Source organism: Festucalex cinctus, chromosome 21, assembly GCF_051991245.1.
Source record: "Festucalex cinctus isolate MCC-2025b chromosome 21, RoL_Fcin_1.0, whole genome shotgun sequence".
NCBI lineage: Eukaryota > Metazoa > Chordata > Actinopteri > Syngnathiformes > Syngnathidae > Festucalex > Festucalex cinctus.
This window is the reverse complement of record NC_135431.1, coordinates 6,273,577-6,284,604: the sequence shown is the minus strand read 5'-3', so window position 1 is coordinate 6,284,604 and position 11,028 is coordinate 6,273,577. Positions and strand designations below refer to the sequence as shown.

The following is an 11,028-nucleotide window of genomic DNA, read 5'->3' as shown; positions in this document are numbered from 1 at the left end:
TCGATGTAAAATATGTACTGTGCTGTGGCGCTAGAAAGGTTGGGAAACCCAAAAAAAAAGTTGGGAAACACTTCCGCCCTTTCGGGGCTTATGGGTAATGTAGTCAATTCGTTTATTTGTTTATTTTATGCAGTTACATCATCGAAGATGTTTGTTTATAATTGGGTCTTTTGCGCGGATTGTGTAGAACTTAACATTAATAGCAAAATATGAATAACTCTCTGACAGTTTTCAAAACTGCGCATTAATAATGTCTCTGCTTCATGTTTTTTTACGGAACATTACGTTTGATGTTGCCATACTAGAAGTAAGCATGCATTTGACATATTTGGCACAAACATTGGTATGGATTTGACAATAAAACACGAGCGTATAAACTGTTTCGTCAGAGGATGTAGTGTGACTTTGGGGCGTTTCTATTTAACACCGCCCACAAACTTCCAGGTCCGCTAGTATGTTGTTATCCGAATAAAACCTCTACATGTCGTCATGTTCCTCTCAGGCTGTGGAGTTTCTGTGGGAGGCGAGCAAGTCTAGTTTATGTTTGTGCCTTTTATTGCAGGGACGTGCTGCTCCAGGAGGACAACAAATTCCATCGACACACACGGGTGCGCTCAGCTCATCTGTTTAGCAAAAAAAATCAAGTGTTTCATTGTTTCAACTTGTTTTGAGTAACTTTATGTTTACTTCTTTTGTTGCATAGTTTTTCAGTCACTTAACTTTTCTTACTAAGAGGGAACTTAGTTTAATTATAGAGTTTGAAATAATCAATGTAAAATGTTTGAATAGGCAACAATTAAATGGGAATTGGAGTTGTGCACTGACATGGGTGTAGGTCCTTTTTGACAATTGTTTACCTTACTAACATATTCGGTACGTGATATTCATAGGTTTAACTGCTTATCTTCTTTCCAGTAGAGAAATGTGAAGGAATTTCACTTCAATTGTCCTCACCTTGAATGCCTCCCATAGTTGTTAATTGTTGGAATAAGGAAAGAAATGTTTGTTTGTCTGGGTTTTGGAATGTCACGTGCTGTGGACTGAGCGTTGGCCAACATTTCTTTGCCATTTAATCCCATGAATAACTTCTTTGTGAAACAAAAAAATGGATCCTAGTTATATTGTTTCGGGTTTAAGTGGAAGCAACTGTGAGGAGTTTCAGCCTGAATATGGGATTACTTTGCCATCCATTTTCTAGAACACTTCAAAATCATCAATACTTAGTAAAATTGGGCTGATTTGATTCGTGGACACCATTAATGCCAACTGACATTTTTCCCCTTTCTTTCAGTGTCATCTACATTGTCCGGTTCAGTGTCTTCCATCCACAAGATGTCCGGAGACTTTCTCCAGCGACTCGGCACCTTCGTCGCGAGCGCGAAGCACATCGGCCAACTCCCCCGGCTTTCCGACCTGGCGTCCTCCTCGCTGCCGCTGCCCAGCCCCACCGTCGTCTCCTCTCAAGTCCCCAGCTTGTTTCGGGAACCTTACATCTTGTCGGGGTATCGCCCCGTCCATCAGAAGTGGCGCTGTTACCTCCTCAGCCTCTTCCAGAGACACAACGAATGCGTCAACGTGTGGACTCACTTGTTGGCGGCTCTTGTGCTCCTACGTTGCTGGTGGGCTAAAATAGGAGCCCTGGGGTACACCTTTACGGCAGCCTCTCTGCCTTTATGCCTCTTCTTTGCGTCTTCGCTTACGTATTTGTTCTTTAGTGCAGCAGCTCATCTCTTTCAGTCTCACTCTGAGCACGCACACTATTTCTTCTTCTTCATGGACTATGTGGGTGTGGCTGTTTATCAGTATGGATGTTCCCTTGGACATTATTTTTACGCGTCTGAGCCGGCGTGGAGAGACAGCTGCTTCGGCGCTCTGTTCCTCCCCGGCGCTGCTTTCCTGGGCTGGCTTTCCTGCGCAAGCAGCTGTTTCGCCAAGTCCAGATATCGGCGTCCGTATCCGGTGGGTCGTAAAGCGTGTCAGCTGATCCCTTCCACCCTCGCGTATCTGCTGGACATCAGTCCTGTGATTCACCGGCTTTCGACGGCAGCCTGGGCCGAGGAGCCCTCGCTGCCCTTCCACGCGCTCCAGATCGCTTCTTTCCTTCTGAGCGCCGTCTTCTTCTCCTGCCCGATACCCGAGCGCTTCTTCCCAGGCCGCTGTGACTTTCTGGGGCAAGGTCACCAGATTTTTCACCTGTTTTTATCCCTGTGCACACTTTTTCAGCTGGAGGCTCTCTTCCGGGACTACGTCAGGCGGAGGGATACGTTGGTGGAGACGTTCGGGGAGAACCAGCTGTGGTGTGCCTGTGTATCCTTCCCCGCCCTGTTCTTGTTTTGCATTTTGACAGCACTTGCAACAATGAGGCACAAACAGAAACAACTACAGGGTCAAAAAGAGAGAGACAATTAAGAAATGTGTGTTTTGATTTTGAGTCAGAAAACAATGGTATGGAAACTAGTCATGTAAAATAAATGTAAAGTGTGCGAAATAAATTAAATACTGCAGCAGATGTGTCAAGGTTCATTTCACATATCCAAAATATTTCACAGCTGATTCAAGTGAGAAATATTTGGCATGTTGCGGAGCACTCACGAAAGTTTTCCCTCAATGAATCATTGCTATTGCTGCTGCTTGAAGGTATCTGAGCGAGTTACAAGTAGTTTGTTGATCTGTCAAACTAAATGCCATACTTTTTAAAAAAATATAAAGTAAATATGTTAAACAAAAATGTATGTGTTTTTCAAATACTTGTGTAGACATGGTGTATGTAACAATTTGGAAATAAAAATGACAGTCGTAAGTGGTTGGCACGTCTGCTTCATAGGCCTGAAGTTGAGAGAGTGTGGACTGACCGAACGTGGCCCTCGAGCCGTAATGCTCAGTGAGAGATACCAGAGAACAATACTGCTATACATTTGAAAAATGCATTGACAGCATGACCAAAGCAGATTATTTCCAACCCCTAGCAAACAAAAGTTTACGTGTATTGTATCCTCCTCAGCTGCAGTTGGCAGTACAACTGATGCTTCACGTTATTCCTTTGTTTTGTTTGCCTTTCTAAGAGAACTACTTTAAATCAAAATTTATTGAAAGTGACTTTTTTTTTTTTTCGCTGGTTTTGTGGCGCCCCCTGGTGGCCAGAGCACCACCATTTCCATTTTGTCGAATGGATGAGCAAGGTCTCAACTAGGGGTGTGAGTTGCCTAGTACCTGACGATTTGATTCGCATCACGATTCATATGTCACGATTCGATTCGATACCGATTAAGCCCGATACGAATTCATAATTTGATTGTTGTGATTTTTTTTTTTAATTCAAATTTAGAAAATACTAATCAGTAAACTTGTACAGTGTAAGATTTGGATGAAAATGTATTATTTATTTATCTGAAAGTACAGTTGTATACAGGTTGTAATCTGTTTCATGTTTGAACAGCATTGAAATAAAATATTAAGGCTAAATGTACCATTAATCTAACATTCTTTCATGCTTAAGGTGAACCATAAGACTTTTTGGTGAATATTTTTCCATCAAAAATGAATGTGTAAAAATCGATTCGGCCGCCTATTGAATCGATTCGAGAATTGTGCGATGTAATATCGCGATATATTGCCGAATCGATTTTTTTTTTAACACCCCTAGTCTCAACTATTCGGCTATCCGGGGTTTCTTTCACCGAAGTGACCGCCATTTTGACTTGTGACGTCTTCTCGGTACCAACGGCTGTTTTCATCGGTAAATGAAAAAAAATAAAAATATTATCCTAAAAAAATAAATAAAATAAAATAATATTGTTCATGTTCCACTGTTTCATTCCACATGGTAATACCAACCTCAGCCAACAGATGTCACTCCACCTACAAGACGTCAATGGCCTCGTAAGATTTACAATCCAACAGAATGAATGCAGAGTTTTTCGGTCAACATTTTGCTGCACAGCTCAAGAATACCCACAAGCATAACTGAGAGTTGAGAGGGATAATTATGCTGCCTGCAATCAACTAACAAGTTCCTGCGTTACTGTGAAACTTGATTGAACTATAATACAGCACATAAACAGTATTTAATAATATAGCTTCCACGTTTGAAATAAATACCAGTGTGTGTACAAGTGCTTGGAATGTGCATGCAGCAGGTATGTTGCAGGTGTTGCTCTCGGGTTGAGCATGAGCACAAAGGGCTGGTTATCAGCTCATGTGAGGCTGAGCACCTCCTTCAAGACAGGCAGGACGCCAATGAAAAGAAATCCCTCCTTCAAGTACCTGCCTGTCACAGCGCATATTGTGACATGAGTTGAATGACAGGCAGCAGTTGGTGACACACAGCAGTGAGTCAAGCAGCACACACCGGTAGGTAATACATATATGATGTACGTATGATGCTTACTATAATTTGAGCAAAAATGACCTTGTCATAGATGCTCTCAATCGGCGGTGGATGATTTCTGTCTTGACTCCATCGCAGAGCGCGTCCACAATGGCTCCGATTGCAATGTTCGACGCGCTGTCTTCGTTTTCGTCCGCTGAGGTGGGCATCATCTCCCTCATCATCTTCCTCATCGTCAGCATTAGTCTGGTCGCCCTCTGCAATGACTGTCAGAAGTAAGTCCGATCATCAAAGGTGATCCCCCTCATACACTGACTCATTTCAGAAGGTCGTATGAATAATCTTAACCAACAAATAGAAACTATACATGTCATTTGATTCATTTTTTTTTTTTTCCGTTCTAAAATGTGAGGCCCGCAATGCAACTCCCTTCAATGACACAAAACTGAGACTTGTCAGACTTGATGGGTGGATTTTGTGGAAAGGTGTTGCCTGTTCATAAAAGGAGGAAGGAGGTATGATTAGGGTTTTAAAAGGCCGTATGAAATGCGTCAAATGGCACAACTTCGTCAACTCTATGCACATATTTTGAAACACACCTATCTATGCATCTGTGTGTTTCCACACCCACCGCTGCCAAACATACCAATGAAAGAAGCCCGGTCGGACTCAGGCGATGAAAATGCGCTCTTATCTACTGCTTAGTGCATTCCTCGAGTTGTTTGTCACACAAAAGAATCAAACTGCAATCGGACGGTAGTGATAGATGGGAATCAAGCAATTATGCATTTTATTTACTTGAGCATTGTTTTACCCCCTTTAGTTAATTTTTTTTAACTTCCTCTCAAAGGTGATAAAAGCAAGATTTGGATTTTTCATGGTTTTGTGGTGGCCCTCAGCCCTGTACTCCACGAGAATAGATCTGCCCGTGCCCTGAGCAGAACTTCACAGTCTGTAATAAGATAATTAGATAGTAAAAACAATTTTTCAAGCAGGGCTTGTTTACTTGTATTCATTAATGTTTTATATTCACAAATCAGCCACCAGAAAGTGGACAAAAACATTTTTTTTTTGCTTCTTAAACTGATCAAATATTCATGAAAGATTATAAAGAGAAATATTGTTACTACTTTAGAATTTGGGTGTCCACACCCAATAGATTTGTAGGCCACAAATGATCATTTATTTATTTTTAGTTGTTTTTTAATTTTTTAGTTATTTTTAATTAATTTATTTATTTATTTATTCATTTATTTTTTATTTATTTTTTATTTTATTTTTTTTTTTTTTTTATTAATTTTTTATTTGTATTTTATTTTTATTTATTTTTATTTTTCCGCTAAATACTGCAAGCCACAAATGGTCCCCAGGCCGTAGTTTTGACGCTTTAGACTATATTAAATACATATTTTAGACAATAATTTGCAAACATAACTGACACAAGTGAGGACTGACTGTTAAAAATGTGAAAATTGTCTTAAATTTTTTTTTGTTGACCTTTGTTGATGCATTGTCAAAGACAGAAAGACATTTCACACATTTTAGACTATCCTAGTTAAATATTTTAGGCAATAATTTGTTAAAAAAATAAAAATAAAAAATGTGGACAAAAAATACAAAATTGGCAGTTATTTCTAAATGATTAATATCATTATTGTTCATTTTGGTAAAATTTTGTTAAAGTGATACTTCACTTATTTAGCCCATTATAGCAATAAAAAGTTAATATTTTGTCTGTCATTATTTTTCACGTACAAATAGTACCTTTAAAAACACATTTAGCAACTTGCTGTTGACTAATAATGACATCACAAGGGCTCAGATAACCAATCGCAGCTCACCTGTTTTCTAGGTTTGGTCATGTGACATTCACAAGCTGAGCTGTGACGTCATTTTCAGTTGACAGCAATTTGCAAAATGTGTTTTTAAAGGTACTAATTGTACGTGAATAATAATGAAAATGTATTATAGGTAAAATATTAATGTTTGACTGCTAAAAATGGCTAAATAAGTAAAGTATCCTTTTCATTTTTTTTTTTTTTTATAAATATTTACAAAATAAGTTTGGTATTCATGGTGTTCTCATCTACATTTAAAGGGAAAGTCAACTCCCCCAAAATTCTTGACAATAACATGTTCTATGCAGCCCCACTAGTCTAAATACAGAATTCTGGTTAATATTGCATTCGTGGAATATGAGTTAAGCAGCAAAATCCAGGAGTTTTTATCAATACCAGAAGGCGGCCATTTTCCCACTTGCTGTCGAGTGAATATGACATCACAGTTGCTCAGGTCTCAGGGACAACTAATCACAGCTCAGCTTAAAAAAAAAGAAGTGAACTGTGATTGGTTGTTGCCTGAGCCCTGAGCAACTGTGATGTCATCTTCAGTCGACAGCAAGTGGCAAAATGGCCGCCCCGTGAGATGGATACAAACGGCTGAATTTTGCTTCGTAACTCATATTCCTTAAATGTAATATTAATCAGAACATAATGTTTAGACGAGTGAGGTCACATATAACATATTATTGTCAAGAAAGAAAATTTATAATAATGACAAAATTGTGCATGGATTTATTTATATATAGAGTATTAATGTTACAATGTTTCAGTGCCATCTGTTTTTAAGTTACGACGTTGCTGTTTTGTTACATTTTGGAATGACAAAATGATCCATGTTCTCTATTTGAACAGCAGTATTCACACAATCAGAATGAGCCGCTTAAATGTAAATAAAGGACTGTATGCACCTTTGTCCCCGGACACACAAAACTGTCACGCCCTCGGAACACGTCCTAACTTTTAATTTGTTGCCGTCCTCAGGGGCTCCGGCAACGCGTACGACGTGAACAAAGGAGCCACGACGGTATGAACTGACTCGTTCTTCCTCTCACGTGTCACTCTGAATTCCATTCATGAAGCTGTGCCATTTACGAGCACACGGGCAACCTGTCGCTCTGGAATCGCAACTGGTCCAATTTGATCGGCATGAGCGTGAAATTTTGTACAAACATTACTGGAAAGCAGGTTTAATTAGTCTTAATTTGAAACACATTAGTGGAAATTTTAGGATAATACAAAGTAGATGAATTGTCGGAAACATACTAAAATGTTACCCGGCATAGTGTATTCATCATTTAAACACACGCAAAATACAGCGTACAAAATGCAGCGTTGGGCATGAGAAAATTCTGATTATTTGTAAATAAAGTATTTATTGGTCCTCTTGAGCAAACAATTTTTTTTGTTTTTTGAAAATCAACTTCCACAAAGTACTTTTGATTTGTATCATATTTGATACATCCGGTCACAATGCTTTAAATTCATACATTTATAACTGTCAAAAATATCATAATAAACAGACATATCAAACGTATTAGTATTTCCAAAAATCAGAAAGAACATTTCCCATTATTAATAAGTATAGGCGTCTCTCCGTTCTCAACTGGGGCGATCTTGCAAGATTCACTATCATGGTACGCAGTCATTTGACTTTGTTCAAAATGGAATCAAAATTCAAATTATTTAACTTGTTTAAGCAGCACTGATAATAGTTAAACAGGTACAAACAGGAAATACTTAAAGCATAGGCTACACACTATTTCTGCTCAGTGTTGCATGCAAAGCAAGTTTTCATGTTGAAATGAAAAACAAAAAACAACAACAACAAAAAGAACACACATGGCTACATTCATTGTTTCTGATTAGTTTCACCAAAAGCATCTGATAGACTTCACACTGATATGCATTCCATTTGAACTAGTGTATGTGTTAGATCAGATCACGACCAGACAAGCCAGTTAGTTTCAAATACGAGTTTGGTTCAAAAAGATGAGTTGACAGAAATAGTTTCGAAGGTAAGAGAGAGGTGAACCAGTAAAGCGAAACAAGCTGGATTTGGAACAACTTTTCAGCCCACGCTAGCAAAGTCGTGATAATTTGGCAGCAGCTATATTCAGGAGCCGCCATTGTTTACAAGCTTAAATCTAAACCAGTCGTAGTCCACGCCTGTGTCAAGGGGTACACTCGTTACTAAGACTGGGCAATTCATAATCTAGAGGGGCCATGTGAGAACCTGGAAAGCTAATCAAGGGCCATGCCTACATGCTAGCTAGCTAGCTAGGCAGCTAGTAGCTAACCTTACGCAATTGTGTCCCATATTCATCTATTTAAATTGTTTTGATTAAAGAAAAAAGTTATTTCTATATGTTGGTATAATTAGGAAATCAAAATATATAGAGCAACAATTTAAGAAGTCATTAAAATTGATGTGATTGTCACTATCGTAGCAGAAGTTTGAACGCTGGACATTTTGTTTCGTGTTTAGCCGTATTTGTGAATAGGTAGATTTTGACTTTTGAGGTTCAACTGTAATTGAAAGTAGAACAAACACAGCTGTCGCTAGTTAGGACAAGGTGGATCTCACACAATACTTTCATTGTGCATTTATTGATCTTCTTTATCTTTATGACAGGGTGACGGCAAAGGTAAGTTATCTCATGAAATCCAACTTTTTCTCCATCGGGTAAACTATGTTTTTTTTTTTTTAACTTGCTTACATTCTCTTGCTAATTTACAGACTCGACCTATACAACGTGGAGGGACCATAAAAACATGCCTCAAAGTACTCTGGAAAGATCGATCAACACTCACTAAGCCCCTGCTTACAATGCTCCTTTACACTAACCCCTAACGTTGTTTAAAGAGGACATTCATGAGGACAAATTAACACGGAATATTCCTTTACAAAATAATAATAATAATTTAAAAAAAATCCAGTTTTCCACTGTTGGCTATGTCCCAAAAGTACACAGAGAGGGAGGCATGTTACTGGGCGGATTCAGCTTCCTGCACTGACTTCATTCACCTTTCACTTAAAAGCAGAAAACACTTTAAAAAAAATAAAAAAATCTAATGTCATAATAATCAAATATGTTGCATCAAAACACATTATCGACAGACATAGATTGTAAAACTGCAGTAAAATGAGCCATAACGTGGCCCAAAGTAGTTAAATATCCATGTTGGTTTTGTCTAGAATTCAACAAGCTCATGTTGAAACAACTTGTGCCACATTATAAATTGGGAAAATTAAAAAACATTACAAAAAAAAAGAGCTAATTTTAGTGATAAATGTGGTGACTTAGTGTCATTCCGCAAAATATTTTTTAATCAATTTGACTAAGAGGAAGTTGTTATATTATTTTGAACTGGTGGTCGTAAAGACGTTAAATCATTACACATCCTGACATCATCTTCCTGCTTGTTCTTGAGGGTGAAACAGACAATCAAAACACATTTTTTGTGTAAATGTCTGCGTACACTCCCAGGCAACCACAAGGATTCATTCATGGCCACGTAACCTTTTTTTTTTTTTGTTCTTGTTATTGTTTTTGCTTCATTTTTTTCGTGGAAAAACATTAGCCGATAGCCATGCAATAGTTCAGTGTTTTTCCCCCACAATGTTGAATGAGATTTTAAGGTGCGTACTGCAGAGCTTTATCTCTCTGAAGTTCTTTCTTTTAATATCACAGTTCATTCCGGACAGTCTGCATGAGCACATTTAAGATATGATGGGCAAAATGAATGCAGATGCTGTGATTTAGCTATGTTAAGTATATATGATATTGATTTTGGAACAATTAGTGTGTTGTGAGGAAACGAATCATCAAACATTTGTAAAGTGATGCCTCAAATTTGATGAATAAGAATACTTGGGCTACAGGGGATTTGGTCTAACATTTAAATACTATAAGTCCGTTTTGTTTTTTTTAAATTGTTTTTTCTTTTCTTTTTTTTAGTTCTAATGTGAGTGTTTGTTATTGCTCTGTTAACCATAAAATAATTTGTTTTTGGATGTTATGCATGTGTTCAATTGTCTTCGGAGGGGGATTTGCTATCTTTTAAAAGGGATACACGTTGCAATTGTATTCTTTTGTTATCATGTATCTAATATTATATAATAAATTCTAATTTGATATTCTTATGTGTCTCTTGATGAAGTTCTATTTTATTTATGTCTTTCCAGAATCCGAGATGAGAATCTAGAACAAGCAGTTGATGGCCTCATTTTATTTGTAAAAACTCGGGAGTGGCGACTTGATGAGAATTCAAAGTGAGGGTGGGGTTGTTATTCTTGCAATGCGAGTTTTCATACCATGTGTGGTAGACATACTACTGTGCTGGAGTGTCGAAATACAACACACCCAGGTGACAATCCCGAGGCCATTGGTATGCGTCTGAACAATGCTGTTGTTGCAGTGCCGTTGTTGGCCGTTAGGGGGCGGCAGAAACAAGCGTGACGAATAGTCTGCACTCAAAAAGGAATCGAAGAGAATGACAATTTGTAGAAACGTTCATTTTGAAAGGGTATTTAATATTTATTTTGTGAAATTGGCTTCTGATTGTTTTAACACAAAGTGGTGTCACCTGGGTGCTTGAAAATGTTTTGTGAGATGGCTACTTCCAAAAAATGTGTCTAAACCACCAAGCTAGGCTGAGCAATTAGAGCTGCATTTTGGCAATATACTGTAATTTATTGTCCCATAAAGAAATTTGTCTTGCGGAGAGGGTAGAGGGAAAAACAAGACAATTTAAGAAAAGGAACACCTTACAGGACACATACAGTAGTTTACAAACAACGACAGACAAGCTAATGCTAATTTGACTTTAGCTGTTTGTGTCATTGTGCAAATTTAGCAA

The 11,028-nt window shown here is 38.1% G+C and overlaps 2 protein-coding genes across 5 annotated transcripts; both read left to right on the top strand.

Annotated features, from left to right (window-relative positions):
* Positions 1-415: 415 nt before the first annotated feature.
* On the top strand, positions 416-2,504 carry paqr8 (progestin and adipoQ receptor family member VIII). The gene is made up of 2 exons (XM_077510711.1): positions 416-608; positions 1,292-2,504. The coding sequence occupies exons 1-2, from the start codon at positions 482-484 to the stop codon at positions 2,407-2,409; spliced, it is 1,245 nt and encodes a 414-aa protein (XP_077366837.1). The 5' UTR covers positions 416-481; the 3' UTR covers positions 2,410-2,504.
* Positions 2,505-4,205: 1,701 nt separating this feature from the next.
* LOC144010392 (uncharacterized) lies at positions 4,206-10,312 on the top strand. Of its 4 annotated transcripts, none has more exons than XR_013281195.1 (4): positions 4,206-4,350; positions 4,466-4,602; positions 7,150-8,813; positions 8,906-10,312. XR_013281195.1 is itself a non-coding variant. In XM_077510712.1 (4 exons), exons 2-4 carry the CDS (start codon positions 4,478-4,480, stop codon positions 9,017-9,019), a joined length of 387 nt encoding a protein of 128 aa, XP_077366838.1. In that variant the 5' UTR covers positions 4,206-4,350; positions 4,466-4,477; the 3' UTR covers positions 9,020-10,312. The 4 variants fall into 4 exon arrangements, 2 of the variants coding, with proteins under 2 accessions (XP_077366838.1, XP_077366839.1); XM_077510712.1 differs by having other exon boundaries at positions 7,150-7,192; positions 8,801-10,312; XM_077510713.1 differs by having other exon boundaries at positions 4,269-4,370; positions 7,150-7,192; positions 8,801-10,312.
* Positions 10,313-11,028: the final 716 nt, after the last annotated feature.